Here is a 21,485-nt window from a genome sequence, read left to right as displayed (position 1 = left end):
GGGACACGGATGCATTCGGAAGCCTCACGCTTTCGTTTGAAGACTAGTGTCTTGCTGGTAAAAGAAGAAGAACTTGGAAATACTTTTATTTCTCTAAGCTAGAAAGTTTGCGTGTTTACGTTCGTCGGAAGAAAGGCGAATATTCTGAAGAAATCTCTCTTGCTGAAAGAGCTAGATTCTTTTTGCTCACTAGTACATCTTCCCTATCATGAACCACAAGTTATCCTCCCTCAAGAAAAAAGAAATCTATCCCAAGTGAAAATTCCTCTTTCTTTTTCAAACCACTGATACCTTCATTATCTAATATGGCTAATCCACCTCCGCTTCCTCCTCCCCGTCCATGGGGAGTAGCTTTTGGTCCTTTGGCTTTAACCCCACCTCTTCATCCACTTCCACAAGGTTCTCGTAAAAATATTCCCAAGTTCTATGGCGATGGAAAGCAACACCCCGATGAACATGTCAAGTCTTTCTATATGGCATGTGGTGTTCTTGGAGTTGAACATCAAGATGTTGTTGTTCGTTTGTTCATAGAGACTCTTCAAGGCATTGCAGCAGATTGGTTTTTCAATCTTATTGCTGGTTCGATTGTTTCTTGGAACTCGTTGAGAGACGAGTTCGAGGAATGTTTTAAGCCTGCGGAAGATGAACACGCTTTGTTGGCCCAGTTGACACAAATGAAGAAGGACACGCATGAAGGCATGCGTGAATTCATTGCTAAATTCAACAAATTAGCAAATCGAATTCCTGTCAATTCTAAACCTACTCCTGAGAACCTCAAGTGTTTTTTCATTAACACTCAGTTGCCCGAGGTCAGTTTCTTCTTAAGGCGAGCATCTCCTGCTGATTTAGAAGTTGCTCAATCAATGGCTACTGAAATTGAGGACGATTTGATCCTAGCTGGTAAAATCAAAAAGGATTCTAATCGGTCCAAAGGAGGTTCACATACGGAGGGTTCATTTTCTGGTTCTACCAATCCTATGGTGCAGAAATTAGCAAATGAACTTCTTGCTTTAAAGAAGCATCTCAGAGTTCCTACCCCGCACCATACAAGGATATCCCAAGAAGGACGTATCCTAATGCTGCTGCTAGTTACGCTGCCAAGAATCAACCCAAGTTACCTCCCCCTCCGAAGAGACTTGCGCTTGAGCCACCTCCTTCAAAGGCAGTGGTTGGCTATTATGAGACTGATCGAAATGAGTCTTCTTATTTTGATTATCAGTCTGACGAAGTTGCTCTTCCTCAACAAGAAGAAGAAGTGACTGGCGACTCTACTATACGTTACATGCACTATGACGACTCTGCTGCTGCCGAAAGGACTCATAGTCAAGCATTTGCTGTAATGACAAGATCCCAGACTCAGTTGGCTCAACAAGATGAAGCCGCAAAGGTCACAAGTGATTTACAACCACCTGCTACTATTGCTAAAAGAGGAACACCGCTACCCTATATTCCAAAGGATGCAGCGAAAAGTCAAGTAAGTAACAAAATTCCTCCTTTTGCTTCGTCTATTGATCCCAAGCCCAGTATGCCCAACCCCAAACCACTATCAGACAATGTTAATCCCTCTCTGGCTGGTTCATTTCAAGCTTTTGATATTATTGACCATGCTAGGAAGACTAAGATTCAAATGTCCGAAGTTGAGTATTTACAAGCTAATCCTGATCAATTTGACAGATTAGCTGATTTTGTTAAAAGTAAGGAGACTTGTCCTATACTTGAAAACACCATCCCACAAGAACCCAAGAATTTGCCCAATCATTTGGTGACCATTCCATCTGCCACCCAAGGAAAGATAGAACCCTTTTACATTTCCTTGTTGATCAATGGTTTTTAATTGAGCAATTGAGTCTTGGATTCCGGTGCTTCTGATAACGTCATGCCCGCAAAAGCTGCTCAAGCTTTGGGGTTGACCTTGACCAAAACCTTTGGTCATTGTTATTCCATGGAGAACAAACAAGTGCCTCTTATTGGGCAAATCAAGGATGCTCAATTTGCATTTGCTGCTTTTCCGGATAATAAAATAAAGATGACTGTCTTGGTGGCTGACGTTCCTGCATCATATGGAATGTTACTTGGCCGTAATTTTTGTAAGGATGTTAGAGGTGAACTCAACATGGATATGACGGAAGCAAGAATACCTGTCAAAGGTGTTGTGCAGAAGTTAATTCCTGAAAGAGAAACCAAGTACACGGTTGTCAAGTCTAATGATCCCCATGCTCAGATTCTTTTTGAATCTTCAGGTTTCGGGAATTATTATTTACATATAGACGAAATTTCAGAATTTGCTGAAGATTATTCTTCTAGCAGCTCTGACATTTCATTACTTTCAGCAAATGAAAAGTTTGTTGATACTGATCAGGATCAAGCGTCAGAAGATGGGTCATCCAGTTCATACGTTATGGTTGAAGAGGCCTCGTCTCCTCTTGCTGATGAAAGTATTCCATTACCTTCTCGACAAGATGAGTCTCACTCTTCATCTACTCAAGAGGAAAGTTCATCTTCTCCTATGGAGGAAGATGACAACTTTTCTTTTCATAATGCACCCGTCTCGGATGAAGGCAGCTCTAATCATTCCAATGAAAACAACAGTTCAAATGATGTGTGGACTCTTGAATTTGATGGCAGCTACGCTACAAATGGATCCGGAGTTGGTGTAGTTCTTATATCTCCTAAGGGAGAGATCTTCCCTTACTCTTTCAAGTTGCAATTTGCTAGTACTAACAATACAGCTGAATATGAGTCGCTTTTGTTAGGAATGAGTGTTGCATTGAAAAGAGGAATCAAAAATCTTCATGCCCAAGGTGATGCAGAATTAATTGTTTGTCAAGTGAGAAATATATATCAAACTAAGAATGACAGACTCAAGCATTACCGCAATTTGGTATGGGAAAATATTGAAGATTTCGATTCTTTCAATATCTCAGTTGTTCCTTGTGAATACAATGATAGGGCTGATTCTCTTGCTGTTTCAGCTACTTCGTTAATTCCCCATCTTGACTTTGGTCAAGATAAATATATTATTGAGATAATCTGCAAACCTAGTGTGCCTAAAAATTGGGATCATTAGCAGATCTTCAATGATGACAAGCAGATTAATAATTTCTTGCAAGCTGAGGATGGTTTCAACAACCTGTATTTTGAAGGAAGTAATTCTCCTACTTCTTTGTCATCAGATTCAATGTTTGAGACATCATCTGAGTCAGATGAAAATATCCTTCAGCTGAAAGGAAATAAGATTCCCAAGGGGTTGGTTTCTCTTGAAAGACTTTTCGATCAACATGATCGTTATATCAAGAGACGACAACAAGGAAGTGTTGATTCTCCTATGGGATATGAGAAATATAATATTGGTTCTGGTGAAGATCCAAAGTTTGTCAATATTGGCAATAACTGCACTTCAGATGAGAGAGATCAGTTTATTCAGCTCTTGCGCCAATATCGTGATGTCTTGGCATACTCATATGACGATCTAAAATCCTTTCAACCCAAGGAAGTGCAGCATGACATTGCTCTTAAGCTTGGTGCAGAACCTTTCAGACAGAAGCAATGCCAGTATAATCCGAAGATTTCAAGTACAATTCTTTCTGAAGTTCAAAAGATGCTTGATGCTCGGATTATTTTTCCCATCCATCATTCAACATGGTTGGCGAACATAGTGCCGGTGCGTAAGAAGAATGGAGAAATACATATCTGTGTTGATTTCAGGAATCTTAATCAGCTATCACTCAAGGACAATTATCCATTGCCAATCATGGATCAAGTTTTGCAAACGGTGACAGGTTTCGAGATGCTATCTATGCTAGATGGATTTTCGGGATACAATCAGATTGAGGTTAGTGAACCTGATCAACATAAGACTGCATTTACTACTCCATGGGGTACATTTGCCTATCGCAGAATGCCTTTTGGGTTGATCAATGCAGGGGCCACTTTCCAACGGGCTATGGACTTGGCTTTCTGTGGTATTGTGGGAAGGTATATTGTAGTGTGTCTTGATGATCTTACAGTCTTTTCTAAAGATCGTGAGAATCACCTTTTTCATTTACAAGATGTACTTGAAAGATGTCGTAAGCACGGCATCTCTCTCAATCCCAAGTCAGTTTTTGGGGTGACGGAGGGAAAACTTCTTGGTCATATTGTTTCCAAAGAGGGTATAAAAGTTGATCCTGAGAGGGTTAAATCTATTCAGAATCTCCCTTTGCCATCCAACAAGACCGCTGTTCATTCCTTCTTTGGTAAGGTAAATTTTCTGTGAAGATTCATTCCTGACTTTGCAGAAAAAACTCGTCATATTGTGAATATGATGAAAGGAAAGTCTGCTTTCCATTGGAATTCTGAAGGAAAAGTAGCATTCAATGAAATCAAAGATGCAATTGCTCATGTACCCGTGTTGGTTTGTCCCAACTACACGAAGGAGTTCATCATGTATAGTTATGCTTCCGAGCATACTTTGTCGGCTATTTTGATGCAGAAAAATTCAGAAGGGATTGAATCTCCTATCGCTTTCATGAGTTGTCCTTTGAAGTCTCATGAACTAAAATATCCCTCTATTGAGAAGAATGCCTATGCGGTTGTTAAAGCAGTCAAGAACTTCCGTTTCTACATCTTGAATTCTCATACCGTTGTGTTAGTTCCTGATACATCAGTCAAATCTATCTTAACACAACAGGAGTTTGGCACAAAGAGAGGAAATTGGATTGCTAAAATCCAAGAGTATGACTTGGAGATTAAGCCTACAAAGCTTGTTCGAGGAAGAGGACTCTGTCAGTTGATGGTGGAAGGTATTCCAGAGGAGCAAGAATTGGATGATTCTGAAGATCTTCCCAAGGTATTGTTTGTCAGCACTACTGATGAATGGTACTCTAATATAGCATTTTTCTTGATTTATGGTGAATGTCCACAACATTTGTCATTTAAGGAAAAAAGAAGCATCAAGTTGAAAGCTGCAAACTTTGTATTATGGGATACTGGTTTGTACAAGAGAGCAATTGATGGTACTTTCCTTTGTTGTGTTGACAAAGCACAACAAACTAAATTGCTGGAATCTTTCGATGACAAGGCTTGTGGAGGACATTTTTCTGCACCAGTGACTGCTCACAAAATTTTGAGAGCAAAGTATTATTGGCCTACACTCTTTCAAGATGCTTTCCGGTGGGTGCGTGTTGACGTGTCTGGAATCGCATTGCTGCAAACTCCATACGGCCAACACGGAATAGAATAACCAACTGAATATCCTACTCTCTCTTGAGATAAGGAAGTCTCTAATGCTGTTTTCTAAGTTTGATCAAAGGAGACAACCTCAAGGTTTCTTTTGTCAGGTCTTGACTGCGGGATTACTCAGTGGTCGATGTGTTTTGCTGGAAACACAAGGGGACTTACGATTTGCAACAAGCTAGTCTGCTGTGATTCTCAAATTACGCAATAAAGAGCAAAAGGAAAGGGTTAGGAGATCTAAAACTAACAACACGGGTATGTGGGTAGACGGATTCAACATAACCAATTCCTACTTGGCCAGAATAGCTCACAACCTTGCAGGAACGGTGAAATCTTCAAAGGGACTTAGAAGATTTTCAGACTGGAGACGCACGGCTAAGCACCCAATTCTGGTGCAGCTCAGACGGACACCTGCAATTGAACTAAGCACAATCGAAGGCTCAGGTTAACCACACAAAAGGATACACAATCAGCATATCCTTAGTGGTATGAGCCCGAATCTATCAAATACCTGCACACCCAAAATAGAAAGATCTATATAAATACTGAGAGAAACCATGCAAACAGGATGAAAACAAGACAATAAACACCAAATCAATGTTTATATATTGATTTCAGCTGCCTATTACAACAATTTCTGCAGCATCTCTATGCTACTGCTTTAAATCTAACCTATTCTAACTCTAAAATCTAACTATCTAACAAGCTCTGATTATCTCACTATCTAACTGTCTAACACTTTACAAAAGAAAGGCCTCTGCCTTTTATAGATATTACAATTTTGAATCGAAGGCTAGGATGGACTGCATCCAAGGGTCCTAATTTGCCTTCCAAAAGCTGGCAGCTTTAACCCATGCCCAATTAATTCTCAGTTATCCAACCAGCAACTATCTCAACTACCTACAACTGTTTTGGAATTAATTTGAGTCTATCCGATCTTCTTGGTGGTTGGGAATAGTTATCCACAAAAATATCTTGCACGGGACCCATAGGCAATTTACAATAAAGCTGTTTCAGTTTTAAAACTGAATTTCTGGACTTAAATCCAGTTGTGTGTCTTTTCTCAAGAAGGCATAAACTTGTAGCATTCAGAGTGTTCTTTGGTCTTTGGTCCTGGTGGTGGACTTCATCTTTGTTCAGCGGCACGGTTCCCAATGTTTGGTTGCTCTTGCGCTCCTGCATCTTTTCTTTTCCAATCTTCAGCGCCTGGCTTTGGATTGTGATCCTTCCTTGATTTGCGCCTGGCTTTGGATTGTGATCCTTCCTTGATTTGCATCTGAGGCCTTCTCCTGGTTCTTTAATGACGTCCTGCGACCTTGGAACGATCAATTTTACTTCATTAAATTAATTTGAAAAATTAATTAATTAATTTAACAAATATTAAATTTAATTACGACGTCTGGTTTGAGAAGCTCTTTGTGAGATGTATCTTGAAAATGCTTCTCCTTTCTCTTCGAATGTGAAATCTGATCCTTGGGCGTTTTACTTTTGCGTGATTTTACCTTTGGAGTCTTGGGTGTTTTGAATGGGTTTACGACGTTTTGAAAACTTCTTATAGCATGATTCTGGAGGTTTGAAGAGCTTCCGCGAATTTTAAAATCCTAACAATCATGCTTTTCTGGTGAATTTCTGAGAACTTAGATGTTTTTGAATTGGAGATATTTTCGGAGCATGGGGAGTTTATGCAAACTGAGGGGTAATTTTCGGACCTTGAACACTTCTGCAAATTAAAGAAAACTTCGGACCCTTTGGCTTGTTTTGCAAATTTCAGAGCATTTAGTGTTTTTTGGGCAAACTGGGAGTATTTTCGAAGCTAAACGCGTTTGGAAATTTCGTGATTTTAATGCCAAATTCGGAGCTTAAGGCGTTTTTTACAACTTGTCCAGAATTTCGGACCATTCAACGTTTTTGCGAATCTTTGAAGTGAAGTTCGGATTTTTGGGAGGTTTTAACGTTTTGGTGCCCAAAGGTATTTTTCGCGATTTTAACCTTCTGGAGCTTTTAGCGTTTTGAAGCATATTTTGCGAACTTAAACAAACTTCGGAGCTTCTAGCGTTTTTTGTAACCTGTAGAAATTTTGGACCTAAATGCCCTTTGTAAAACTTCGGATCTATAAACGCGTTTGCAAATTTCGGAGGTTTGAAGGCGTTTTTACAAATTTCTGAGTTTTCGCGATTTTAACCTTCTATCCGAAATTTCGGACCTTGAAACACTTTTGCCAATTTAAGAAGACTTCGGACCATTTGGACATTTTTTGCGAATTTTTGAAGTGAAGTTCGGATTTTTGGAGGTTTTGCAAATTCAGAGGTTTTAACGTTTTGTTCACTAAGGCATTTTCGGACCATCTAGCACTTTTGCAAAAAAACTTCAGACCCTTTACCCTTTCTTGCAAATTCTACGAATTTCGGACCCTTAGCGCTTTTTTGCGACTTTTCCAAATCTTTAAATTTCGGCCCTAGGGTCCGAAATTGGGCGTTTAAGTGAAATTCGGACCTCTGGGGTCTTTTTGCAAATTTATAACAAACTTTCAAATTTTGGAGCTAGGGTCCGAAATTGGGCGTTTAAGTGAAATTCGGACCTCTGGGGTCTTTTTGCAAATTTATATCAAACTTTCAAATTTCGGAGCTAGGGTCCGAAATTGGGCGTTTAAGTGAAATTCGGACCTAAAGCACCTTTTGGCAACTTAAGTGAATTTTCGGACCTAAAGCACCTTTTGGCAACTTAAGTGAATTTTCGGACCTTTGAACACTTTTGGCAACTTTTTCACTTTTTCACATTTTAGCCCCAGGGTCCGAAATTAGAGGACTTAAGTGATTTTCGGACCTTTGAAGGCTTTTGGCAACTTTTTCACTTTTTCACATTTTAGCCCCAGGGTCCGAAATTGGAGGACTTTAAGTGATTTTGGGACCTTTGAAGGCTTTTTGCAACTTTTAAACATTTTCCAGTTTTTGCCTCTGGGTCCGAAATTGGGCATTTTAGCGATTTTAAACGTTTTCCTCCAGAAGTGCAAGCTTGGGCACTTGGGCGATTTACTTCAAGATCTCACCGAAGGATCATTTAATAATGTCACTTATACTTTAAGTTATATTCCATATATACTTTCAGGATGTTTGAGAGTGGTTTCAGACCTCCAGGAGTTATATTGCAAATTCTAGTTTTTGGAGGATTCCTCAGTTTTCAGACTTAATCAAATTTCAGGATCAGTTAATTCCAGACTTAGCCAAATTTCAGGATCAGGACAAAAAGGCACAAACTGGGGGGTCCCTGTCCAAGATGGGGATGGGTGTGCGATTCGCACAACAGTGCGTAAGTTTGTACATTGTTAGCAGTTTGTAGGCAAACCAAAGCTTGCAGCATTACCATTGAAGCCGGTCATTGTTGAAGAGCCTTTCTGGCAATGGGGTATTCATTTCATTGGTGTGATTAATCCCTCTTCGAGTGCAGGTCATTCGTATGTCCTTACAGCTATTGATTATTTCAGCAAGTGGGTGGAAGCAATACCGGTAAAGAACGCTACTTCTGGAATAGTATGCAGATTCCTCAAGGAGAATATTATTTCCAGGTTTGGTGCTCCATTCAAGATCGTGACTGACAATGCAGCCACTTTTTCTTCCTCTGAAATTTCACAATTTTGCTTTGAATATAGTATCTTGTTAACTCATTCATCTGATTATTATCCCCAAGGTAATGGTCAAGCGGAATCTAGTAATAAGAATCTGATTACTATTATTCGCAAGCTTGTGGAGGAAAATCAAAGGTCCTGGCATAAGGCTCTTTTTGATGCCTTATGGGCGGACAAAATTACACCCAAAAGGGCTATTGGTATGTCACCATTTCAGCTTCTTTATGGGATCAATGCAGAGATACCCATCACTTTGGAACTTCCCGCTCTCAAGTTGGCTAAAGCGATTGAAGATCAAACTTATGAGAATGCCTTAGACAAAAGGATCATGTATCTTTCTCAGCTGGAAGAACAAAGAACACAAGTGGTTGATCGGATTGCTCAGCATCAGCAACAAGTCAAAGTCCTTTTTGATAAGAAAGAAAAGCAAAAAGGATTCCAAGTTGGTGATCGCGTCTTGCTTTGGGATAAGCAAAGAGAACCGAAAGGTTTAGATGGCAAATTTGATTCTCTTTGGCGAGGACCCTTCACTATTCACCGAGTTGCTGGAGAAGATAGTTTTATCTTGGCTTATCATGATGGTACACCATTTGCGCTGCCTTATAATGGTCAGCATTTGAAGCATTACTTTGAATGAAGGTTCGAGGTAACTTCTTGTAAATAATGTCTGGGTCTTTTTGTGTCTTGTTATCTTTTTGGTCTTTTCTTTGTAGTTTTGATTTGACTTTGTAGCCCAACGGAACGGGAGGCACTTAGAGATCTGGTTTCTACTCTTTCACTATCCTGAAGGATAAATGAAAGAATTCCCCAATCAGAGCCAGTTGTTGTCCTCAATTTTTTATTTCAAAAATTGGACTATCAAATAGAAATTTTTGTCAAAAAATGAAAAATTTTACTCTATGACACGCTTATCGAGGCATAAATTCACCCCATCCTTGGACTGGATCGATCGTTGATCCATCCCCAAGCTACGTTTCGAATTTCGTCACGTTTCGAGTCCGTTTGCTATTTTTTTGCTTCAATGTAGGGGAATTTTTCGATAGTTACAACTGGTAATTTGTTTTTCAAAACCCCCTTGAAGCTTTTTGGCTTGTAGGGGAATTTTTCTCCAACTGCAAGTTTTTATAAAACTTGTAATGAGGGTTTTAAAACCCCCATTACTAGTAGTTTGACTTTAAGTTAAAATAAAACTTGTAAATGGGATTTTAAAACCCCTTTACATGTCTTTGTAACTTAAAGTTATTTTTATAATGTTAAAATAAAACTTGTAAATGGGATTTTAAAACCCCTTTACATGTTTTAAGTGAAATCACTTGTAAAGGGAATTCTATTTCCCTATTACAAGTAATTTAACTTGTAATTTCTTTTCTAAAACCCGAAATTTGCCTTAGAGGCAAAAATATGAACATTTTATAAAACTTGTTGTTTTGTTTCCAAAACCCGAAATTCTTCCATGCCATTGCAAGCTGATTTGGGTTCGAATTTTTTGGAGGAAATGTAGGGATTCCTTCCAAGTGTGAATTTGCTGCAACTTTGAAGGATTCAAACCCATTTTCCACGCATTCATTAGACCACTTTTTTCGCCATTTGTCTTCTTCAAAGCGATTTTTCTGAATCATGCATTTATGCGATTTGCCATGGTTTGGGGGTTTCAATCCATTTATTTCTAAGGCGTTTTTAACTCAACCATAAATGCGTTGGATTCTAAGCATTTATCAAACCATTTTATGCGCATTTTTGGTTTCGGATTTGCAAAAAGGCCCTAAAAACTAGTCACGTTTTCTGCCAAAAATGCATTCTTCGCCTATAAGGTATGCTTTCAATCCTAAATCGTTTTTCCTTTGTCTTGTATTTAATGATGAATTAAATCAGTTTCGAACTACTTCCTTGGCATTTTTTTCATGGCATTTTTATAGCAAATCGGTTTTGCTTTTGTCACAATGCGTGGCTAAGTTTTTCCCATTGTGTAAATTCTATTTAAGGGCATCATCTTCCATGTTGGGTTGATTCTCCAAGTTTGGATTTCTTCTCAACCTTGCAAGGTAATTTTTATTTTTGTATTTCTTTCTTATTTCTTTCCTTGCATTTTCTTGTTTAGTTTTAGTTTTGTTCATGTTCATAACGGGTTTATGAAAGGAAATTCCCCATTTTACAAAGAAATTTGTAAAGTTGAGTTGTTTTTCCCCTTTGTAATTCTCCTTCTTTACTTGCATTCGGGTTTTAGAAACCCGATTGCAAGTAAGAGGAAAATTTGTGTTCTTCCCCTTTTTGAACAAAGACTTAACCTTCTTTGGTCCAAAAAAAAAATCAAGTTTCAAAATAAGAAAGATGTGCTCTTCCCAATTTGCAATCTTCCCAATTTGCAAAGAAATTTGCAAGTGTGAAAAGTTCTACCTCAAAATGTGTTCTTCCCATTTTGGACAAAGACTTAACCTTCTTTAGTCCAAAAATCAAGTTTCAATGACGAAAAAATCAAGTTCTTCCCAATTTCGGGTTTTGAAATTCGGATTGCATGTTGAAAGTTCTTTCCATTTTGGCATGATAAAGTTCCAAGTGATCTTCTTGAAATTCATTTTTACCTATCCGTTTCCAATTCCTCATCCGTACTTATCATCCTCGCCATTTCCTACTTGCCTAAATACTATTTTTTCATCCATTCCTTCGATTTTCAGTTTGTAAATAAGTTTGCATTTGGATTTAGAAAACCAATTGCAAATGTGTTCTTCCCAACTTCCAAACTGAAAATTCATTCTCCTTCCATTTATTCATGCTTCGTGTTTTGTAAGTATAATTGCATTCAGAATTTGGAAATCCGATTACACGTTTGTACTTCCCTCTTGTGTACTTGCAAAACATGTTTCAAAACCCTAAATAAGTCAAAAGCCTTTTATTCCACCTCTTATATTTCCTCTGACAAAGCCAAAGTGCGAAAGTTGAACTTTCCCATTTGGAGGAATGAAAATGTCTAAAGGTACTGACTTTGATGTTGCCTTGATACTCTTGGATTTACATTGCAGCATTCCCAGTTGTTTCCAGATGACAGATGTATCATCATCTCCCACTCCAAAAAAGATGAAATATAGGTATGATAAATACCAAAATGAAGTTCCGCAGTCACAGGTTTTGAAAGATCCCTGATAGATCTTTGCTGTTAATCTGCTGTATTTTTTTTATTTTTAATTTTGTTTTCCTGTTTATTTAAGTTTTTCTTACAAAACTAGACAAAAGTGCAGAAAGGGTTGTTTGTTTTTGTGTTTTTGATTGTTTTATAGCATAGGAAGGAATAGATAACAGCAAATATGAAGCAATACTGAAATAAATGAGGTATACTGCAAAAGTCAGAATTATTGCAAATCGTACCAGGCAGATTTGTCTGAATTACAAAGCCAAACAATGAATCCAATGTATTTCCCAAGCTCTCATACAAATTTGAAGTCAAACTGGAAGATGAAGAATGTTCTCCAACCCCACATACACTGGAAGTGAATACAAGCAATACCCTATACACCACGTGGTGTATTTGCTGCAAATGGCATTCCTCCAGCTGCAATGAACCACTTCTCCACTGGAAAGATGGTAGGCTACGCTAAAACCCTACTGAGAATTGATGCCTCTGTCCTTAATCACCACGCACAATGCCTTATAAGTCCGGTGCCAAAGATTGTTGAGGGCTATGTCCCAGCCAATCCTAATCCTGGGGTTTGCGTCCCAGTCTAGAAATCGCTCTCCAGAGCAAATTCATACAAGTTGTCAAATATGCAAAAGATAATCATAGAATGAAGCTCCTATCCCCTTATAACCCCTCTCAATTGCAAATCGAACCCTAATTGTCTCCAAGTGGCGTGGTCTAGTGGAAATGTTATAATTTCTTATTTTAAAGTGGTCATGTTACTAGAAAATGACCTTTTTCCCCATAGACAGAAATCCGCTCACTGAATTGCCCTGAGACCAAAGAGAAAGATTTAAAGAATTTCAAGATCTTTCCAACGAGCTATCACACAATAGGATGCGCATCCAGATGAGGCCAAAAATCCCCTTATTACTCCAAAATGGCTAACAACTTAGCCTTATTTAATTATTAAACGCTAACTTAGGAAATATTAAAAATATAACCCAAATAGCCACAAAATGCCCAACTGACATTACAAACCCTAAAATCATCCTGTCACCTGTCTGTGACTGAAGTCGGAAATCAAGGATTCACTGGTAGTCTCATCCCTAAAATCTAGGGATGCTCCTAAAATTTAGGAAACAAGCCCAATCTCTCTGAAACTGAACCCAAAGAGGCATCTCATGGAGACCCAACCTTGGGCATGATCAAACCTCCTAAAAAGTAGGAACTGCCTCCTAAAAACAAGGAATGTCTCCCAACTGATCAATAACTGCTAGAACACCAAGTCTCCAACACTGAATAACCAAACCGGGTCTCTGTCCAACCCTGTCAGCCTACAAGACCCCATAATAAGCTGACTCACATGTCTCTGCTAGACTGAGCTAGAGTGGGGACATGACAGGTTTCCTCCTCCCTTGATCATATCAAGGATACTGAGATAGGGCATGTTTGCATGTCCGAATTCATACAAAGGATTGAAGATCGAAAGGAGGGGGATATGCAACGGTTGTTGGACAGCCATATCCATCATGCCGCATCCTTTCCAGTTGCTGCCCTAGAACCGGAATTTGTTCTAGCATGTGCCCATCATTTTGATAAAGAGACACGAGTTATTAAAAATGATGATGGAGAAGTGATCATTCGCCTAGATGCAGAAGCTATAGAGAAGGTTTTCAAAATACCTTCTGAAACCATCTATATAGAGATCTCCAAGCAAAGTGCAGCTGAATACTTTGCCAAAAGGGAGAAAGACTGTAAGCATCATATCAATAAATGGATTCATGAACCTTGCACTGCGCTTACCAGATGGGCAAAGTTATATCGATCTGATTTCAAGAATGAGATCGGTGATACTATTACTCTTCTGAGTCGTATGATGGGATTGGAACATTCCAATGTTTTTGAAGCTTGGATTAACCAATTTATTATGTTAATAAGGCAGTCTCAACACACCTGTTGGGGTGAGATCATTAGTGATGCCTTGTGTGAACAACTTGCAGTCGTCTCTACTACTTTCACCTTCTACATGAATTCATATCTCGTGTATATTGCCGCGTCACTTAGACATTTCCCAGGTCTTTCCACCAAGGGTGACCGCATGCTTGTACCGGTTTGGGAATACTATGATCAGTTGCCTCTAAGATCAAGTAGGTCTCATTTCAGAAGGGTTCAGGACGCTTTCTTTGGTCATTATTTGTGTCAATTTGACAAGAACCTGAAGAACAAAAGAGTCTCAGATGAAGCATCGGAAAAGGTGAAAGAATATGGTTGTTTGTTTCTCCAGTTTCCAACTTTTACCTACATGAGAGTTGGATGCTATGGCAGGCAGCCTTACATGCTCCCACGATACCCAACAGATAAGATTATTCTCATGGAATTGGGAAGGCAGATCATGGTTGTGCATACACATCAGTCAGTTAAGCACAAGGTTGGCATGGTTATTTCTTCCAACAACCCATTGAAGATTGGTCGATATTCTCTAATGACTTCAATCAAGGCCAGGGCTATGGAGACCGAGTTGTAGGAAATTAGACTCAAAAGATTCAAACCTAGAGCTGATTTCGATTACCGAGGCATGAAGGAGAAGATCAAGACGACCTTCATCCATGTACATCGGATAGAAAATATCTGGGTTGATCTCCGTACCGAAAAGGAGATTCGCAAGATGGATTACTGCCGACTCACTGCATAACAAATTGTGGATCTAAACCTCGTGAACGTGCCACAAGGGATGATTGATGATGGCAACATACTTGATCCTGAGTTTATCAATCAGAATGTTGATGAGGCTCCACTTCCTTCTATCCACTGGTCCCATAAAGAAGGCACTTCTATCTTAGATAGATTTCAGTCAGTTCTTGCCAATACCAATATCTGGCTTAAGAACAATGGTGTCAAGCTCATTAAGATTAAGGTTGGGAAAGAAGATGATTCTACAGGTTCTCTTGGGCGGAAGTCTTAAATTCAACTAGACAATAAAGAAGGTGCATCCTCTTCTAGTACGAGGATTAAATTGCGAGTCAGCCGTGCAATGGTGCTTCCTCCTCAGGAAATAACAGTTCAAGGCAAGGAGAAGCCACAGTTGGAAATTCATGTGATTGATCCTGAAGCTTCAGAGGAAGAAACTCAATCTGATAATGCTCCTCAGTTGCTTTCTACAGAGTCCCCACATAATTCTTTTTCTTCACTTCCTATTGAGGTACCCATGTTTCCTCCTGTGATAGATTTGAGCTCTCAATCTGCCCCTTTAGTTTCAGAATCTCTGCAGAACATCCTTCCACTTTCAGTAGCAGAACCATTGTAATGTCCCCATTTTAGCAGACTTGGATTTTGTGAGATTAGCCTATGATCCTTACCCTCGTAGGCTAATGTGTTGGATAGAGGGTCTTTTGAGGATTGGTATCATCTCTAGTGTTCAGAGTGCTTCAGTTTGGTCTTCGTTTGGCATCATTCGGACATCATTTGCTCTACTTCCTATTTTTAGTAAGTCTTGGGATGTTAGAGATGGACCCCTGCTATTTTTAGTAAAGGGGGTATGGTCATATGCAGTCTCCTCATGTTAGCTCCCAGTTCAGACGACGTTTGAAAATACAAAGTATTCATGGAGATATTAATATTTAATTGGCTCAATTAAACATTAATTATTTGGAGATTATATTATTAAGTTATAAAATGACTTTATATTATAAAGCACTTAAATGAGGGTCTATTTATCATGATAAGGGGGCCAAGTTTATTAATAATTTATGAGCACATAACCCAAGGTTTAATTACATTATTGATGCCAATGAAATATTATAATATTTTAATGTTAATTAAGAGCTTTTTGAAGAAGTTCGAACTTCTTGAGGAAATATAAGTGTGCAAAAGGAATCGAACTTGATTATGTGATTGGAGTTTTTTATTGAAGTTTCTCTAGAGCCTTGAAGTGTAGAATACCAAGGGTTTCTGCTGGATTCAAGGCTTGTCAGCATTGGAGAGCGTGGCTTCTTCATTGTAACAGCATATAGAGGGTGTGCAATATCATCTGATTATGCTTGTGAGAGTTGGCTTCATTCAGAAGTCAATATTGAGCTGATTGGAGGGTTTATTTCAGAGTTTGTTTGCAAATTGAAAGAGACTACAGTGCGCTACAGTGCCGTGAACAGTGCGCATGAATAGTATGCTACAGTGCGCATGAACAGTGCGCTACAGTAGTTTGAATTCTATAGAAGGGGATTTAGAAAGGTGAACAGCTATATATATTTGACAAGGGCTTTGCGTATGAGGAGAAGCAAACCAATATATCAAGGCAGCCATTGAAATTCTAGGTTTTCTATCTATGGTCATTGTATTAGAAAATCATTACTTCGTTGCATCATTTTCTATTATGATTATATCATGAAATACTTGGAGGTTGCATATGTTTAATGGAGATATAAGTTGCATATTCCACATTCATGGTAACATTCAACATTGATCAGCCACTTAGCTTTCATGCCAATTGTTTGCTTAAATGCCTAATGGTTGTAGGTATACATTGGGATGCATGACAATTGTTTGTCTTAACGTCAACTAGTTGTACTAGTTAATTTCAGTAATTACATGTGTGTGTAAAGGTCTAAAACAGCTAGTATATCATTTCTATAACAACTTTGCATTGTTAGAAGCTTTCCATAACTTCATTTGCAGCCTACAAACCCAAAAAAGACAAATAAAGAATTCACTACAACGGCTTCAAACATTGTATGCCAAGTGTTTGACAATATTCCTTGGGGTTCAAATAAGCGAAACAGGGTCAGATTAGCCAAGGGATATTACAACCATCTCAAGGTCATTCTCAGGAAAATTTGTTGAATATCTTTTCAGATGATCCTTCATATGTACCTGTCTGATATTGATACTTCTATGACCTGTTTTGATGAGTTCATGACATCTTCATCACATCCCGTCGTCACTCAGCAGACTATGGTGGCTATCCAGACGGACACTTCTCCCAAGGTCACCACAGTTATTCAAACAGAAACTACTTCTCCCTCTATCCCAGAATCAGAGTTAATGGCTTTACCTCCATGGCTCAGTTCCTTCACTGCAAAGAGGAAGAAGCAGGTGATCTCACCTGATGCCTTTGACTACCAACAGTTGAAACAATCAAACCCTAAAGCTGTTAAGAGGGCAAAGACAGTTTTGAGGGTGACCATTGATGAAAATCGGTTGAGAGCGGCAGAAATCGCTAAACCAATATCAGATAAACCAGTTGAAGAAATGCAAGCAGCTGATTATCGGATCACAAAAGTGCAACTGGGTAAGCAGACTCATGAGGTTGTCTAGCATGATGCTCAACAAACAGTGGCTACATTGGTACAACGGTATGATGAGGTGTTGACCAAGAAAGATCAATTGGAAATAGAGAATCAAAGACTCATGGCAGCCATCCAAAGTATTACTCAACCTTCAAGTGGAGAAGGCCAAGTACCTATTTCCTCCAGGGTCAGTGAACCAATCCAAGGTATCGAGAGAGCCGCCCAAAAGGTTCAAGCCTTAGACACCTGGGTTGATCAACTGCATCACTTATGTTCACAAGTCATAAGACAGGTATTTGAAACAATGGTTAAATTGGAGATCATTGAAGATAAGTTGAATCAAATCTTGGGTGCTTTCAAACTAAATTTGGAGAAGGTTGAGGGAAATTTAGTTTCTTGGCGAAAGATGCCTCAACATCAGTTGGGCGTTCTTCAGGTGCATGACGTAATTCCTTTCAGAGTCATGTACATTGAATATGAGGAACTTCTGGAGAACAAATCTCTTGTTCTCAAATCATTCATTGAAGAAATTGATGAGACCTTAAAGTTGCGTGAAGCAGTTTTTCAAGATGTTACCTCCCGTTGTAAAAAGGCATCCTGCGACATTTTAAATCAGAATGATGAGCTGCTGCCCGAGGAAGAAGTTCTTGCAGATCTGGAACTCAAGATTCATGATGAATGGAGAAGTGAGCAATTCTCAGTCGCTTCCATTCAAATATTGATTAAGTATCAAGTTGAGTTGCAGGAAATCCGGTCAGCATTGGAAAAGGGCAATTCCACGCTATGCCAATGCCATGATGTCATCGTAAAGACTAGGGTGGTGGCTATGAACACTCATGAACCAGATCCTGATGAACTGGAGAAAGTTATTCAGAAGTTCGAATTGTTCATATCTTCAAGAGGTGCAACTTAAGTGTTTTTAACACTTGTAAAATTTTAAAATTGTAATTTCAGAATTGTAGTTTCCCTTTCGGCAAGTTTACTAGTAAAAACATTTTTGTAATTGCAAGTTGTCATCACTTGCATTTTTGTAATTACTTGTAAGGCAACTACAAATTGTGTCCGATTAGGACTGTAGTTGGAATAAGTCTTAGTTAGTTAATGAAGTCATAATTAGTTGTTGAATAGGTCTTGGTGGTTGAGGGAATTTCTCAACTTAGTTAAGATCCTCCCACCTTTTTCTCAAGGCTCCTCTCCTATAAATAGAAGAGAGGGTCCTTTGTAATCTTTATCTTTTGGAAAAGCAAGCAAAAACTCTGCCAAATTTACAACAAGAAGTCTTTGAGCTTATGTATGTGAATTGAAGGTTTTGAAGAATAATAAAGAAGGATTACTCAAGTTTTGAGTCTTTGAGCTACAAGTTTGAGTTTGACTCTTTTTATTTATTCTATGCAAAGTGTTTTTAAAGGAGCTTAGTCCAATCTGATTTGAAGTCTTTGAGCTACAAGTAGAGAAGATTAATTAAAATAGGAAATCTCTAGAAGGAGCAGCAAGTCTTTGAGCTTGCGTCTATTCTTGAGGAAAAATTATTGTTTGATAAGAAATAGCAGCAAGTCTTTGAGCTTGCATTAGTTCTTGTCTTTGTTTTAAAAGAATAAATTATTCCAGTCTTTGAGTTGTTGTCTTTTATTCATTGTAAAATTTAGTATAGCAAAGGGTAGATAGGACTTCCAATAGTCAAGTCTTTGAGCTTGATATTGCTGTCCCGTCCCGAAGGAAGTGACGGAAGTCTTTGCGCTTTCAGGAAACTTCATTTCCTTTCTCTGATTTCACTTGAAAGTAGTTACTGCTGTTCATATTCAATCGCTATTATTTTCTGTGAAGAGAAAAGGATATTGTCTTTCTTGAAGAAAGAAGGAAGACTGCTGTACCATCCTGTTTTTATTTCAGTTTTAGTTAGATAGGGGGAGCCTTCCCTTAATTAGGAGAGTTTTTACTCGTGTGCTGTGGTTGAAACCACAATTTTGTATATTTCCCCAAGTGTACAAAATTTTCAACCAACACGTCCTCACAAAGCCACAGGATGAGTCATCAAACAACACGCTGTTTCAGTCAAAACAGGAGCTAAACAAAAGTTTGCAAATCAGAATAGCTAAAAAATGAAGACATTACAAAGGAATACGCCCCTCCTAGAGAGTTTTGTTTGTATAAATTTTCAACTGAAAGAAAAAGCTACTTTGATCAGCTATTTGGTAATTCTCAATATTTTTTTTTTGATGTTATTATTCAATTCTTACTTATAAGATATTAAATTATTCAACTTATGTACTGTCTCCTGAATTACCTGCTTCATTCAGATCAATGATCGTACAGAATATCACAACTAAGATAATCATGACTATAAGTATCGACTCTCTTGTACATCCAAAGCAGTTTCTGTAGCTTGCTTTGAATCTAGTGATTTTATAGTTATCACCTTGTAGGACTTTTGTGTTTCCACTTCGTTTTGGTAAACTTTGTTTATTTTTGGACGAGAGCTGTCTTTTCCTTTTATTAGGGGGGTGTTTTCCTATGCAACCCATTGCATATAGTTATCTCAACTCGTTGTACCTGGAAGTCCAAATGGTCGATTCTGGGCATTAGGAAATCTGAATAATTTCTGTTATCATGAATTGCAATTTGATAAACCTTTTTCTACTGTTTTGTAGGTATTAAGTGCGATGCCAACTGCTCAAAACCTGATTGTGCTTCTGCAGGTGAGATATCTTTTGAAATTTTTGAACCACGTTTTTCAGAATTTTTGGAAACATTTTCTAGAAGTAGATCTCCTCTTAAAAAGTTAATTGCAATAAACATAATCATGAAGATACTGCACGTTTTGATATGTTTTACTCTTTCTTATCATTGCCCATGTCGATGCTACCAATAGTTAAGATCAACCACAAAACCTTTAGCTGGAGCACTAGCTGATCTTCTTGTCCGCCAGGTTTGGTTTTCTATTTCCAACTCTGCTTAATTTTGCTCTCATCTCCTTGTAAGATCATCTATTAGTTTGGAACTTTCATATTTTGATACGGTATTCACTGGATGCAGTACGCTCTTTCACTTGTATCAGTACCGTTATGGATAACTGCTTATAGTGCAGTGGTACCTCTAATGTAATTCATCAAATTTCAGGTGAAATTCTCCTTAATTAATTTTAATGCTTTTGCATTAATTGGAGATTATTGCAACGAGACCATTTAATAGAATATTATATAAATTTATAAACTGCTTGACTGATTTAAGATGGCTTATTGAAATGAAGGTGCATCCCCATGCATATAGGCTTGGAAGGGGAAGAAACAATCAAAAGTTGGCTACATGCATAAATGGAGACCTTTTTCTTTCCATTGCATTGCTTATTATTGCTAACTTTTGTCATCTCAGGAATTTGCACGAGTGATCTCCAATTTTTGGGAAAAGAAAGAAATGTATGAGATGGCTCTTGTCAGTACATCATATCAACTCAGAATTCAATGAAATATATATAAATAAAAGAAAAACTGTGCCATTAAAAAACAAAAGGTAAGGAAAAAGATTAGTCAATTATTTTATTGTTAAATAAAAAATTGAAGTATAAATAAAATTAATCTAAGTTTTTTTCAGTTAAAGTGAGTTAATAAATTTTATTTTAAAAAATAAAAATGTCTAAAATAAAGAAATGATTTTATTAAATAAGTTAATGAAAAATATCATTTATTTTATTTACAATCATAAATCTTGAATATACAATATCATTAATTATTAAAAATATTTTGTACATGTCATTTATAATGACAATAATTTTAATTGTAACTTTCTTTTTTCATTTAATTAATTTATATAAAATACATTATTTTGATTATACAAATTGATTTAACTAGTCATTAATCTTACATATTTGATACTCTTGATGCAAAAACTAGCAAATTTATGTGCAAACTCATTGAATTTTGAATCACTAACTTAATATTTGCAAATTTTAGATGGCCTTTGTAGTGCATAGAGACAAATCTTCTCAATGTGGTGACAATTGGGCTTGATTCCTCACTTAAGGAACACCACAATGGGACAAATTTAATGTATATGAAGAGGTTGGTTGGTGGAAATATATCATTATTTTTCATTTGGCAATATAGATCATTTTGCACCTTTGATTCCTCTTCTAATTATTGTTTAAGTTTATCAGCCACATGTTTAGTAAGCTTGATCCATTAGTCAATTGCCAAAGATAATATTTTTGGAGATATAAACTAAGTACCCAATCTGAAAGGAAGTTGAGTGCATAGAAGAA

At 37.8% G+C, this 21,485-nt stretch overlaps 1 protein-coding gene across 1 annotated transcript in view; it reads left to right on the top strand.

Annotated features, from left to right (window-relative positions):
* The window catches only part of LOC131062835 (uncharacterized), a 31,191-nt gene extending 10,374 nt beyond the window's left edge, over window positions 1–20,817 (top strand). Inside the window, exons 3-6 of the mRNA XM_057996581.1 lie at window positions 19,879–19,926; window positions 20,100–20,156; window positions 20,264–20,347; window positions 20,478–20,817. Coding sequence (XP_057852564.1) covers window positions 19,879–19,926; window positions 20,100–20,156; window positions 20,264–20,332 — 174 coding nt within the window. The 3' untranslated portion in view covers window positions 20,333–20,347; window positions 20,478–20,817. The remainder of the gene's footprint in view (window positions 1–19,878; window positions 19,927–20,099; window positions 20,157–20,263; window positions 20,348–20,477) is intronic.
* The last annotated feature ends 668 nt before the right edge of the window (window positions 20,818–21,485 follow it).

Source organism: Cryptomeria japonica, chromosome 10 (genome assembly GCF_030272615.1).
Source record: "Cryptomeria japonica chromosome 10, Sugi_1.0, whole genome shotgun sequence".
In the NCBI taxonomy this organism is placed as follows: domain Eukaryota; kingdom Viridiplantae; phylum Streptophyta; class Pinopsida; order Cupressales; family Cupressaceae; genus Cryptomeria; species Cryptomeria japonica.
Note: the sequence above shows the minus strand (reverse complement) of the source record. Positions and strands in the feature narration are given on the sequence as shown.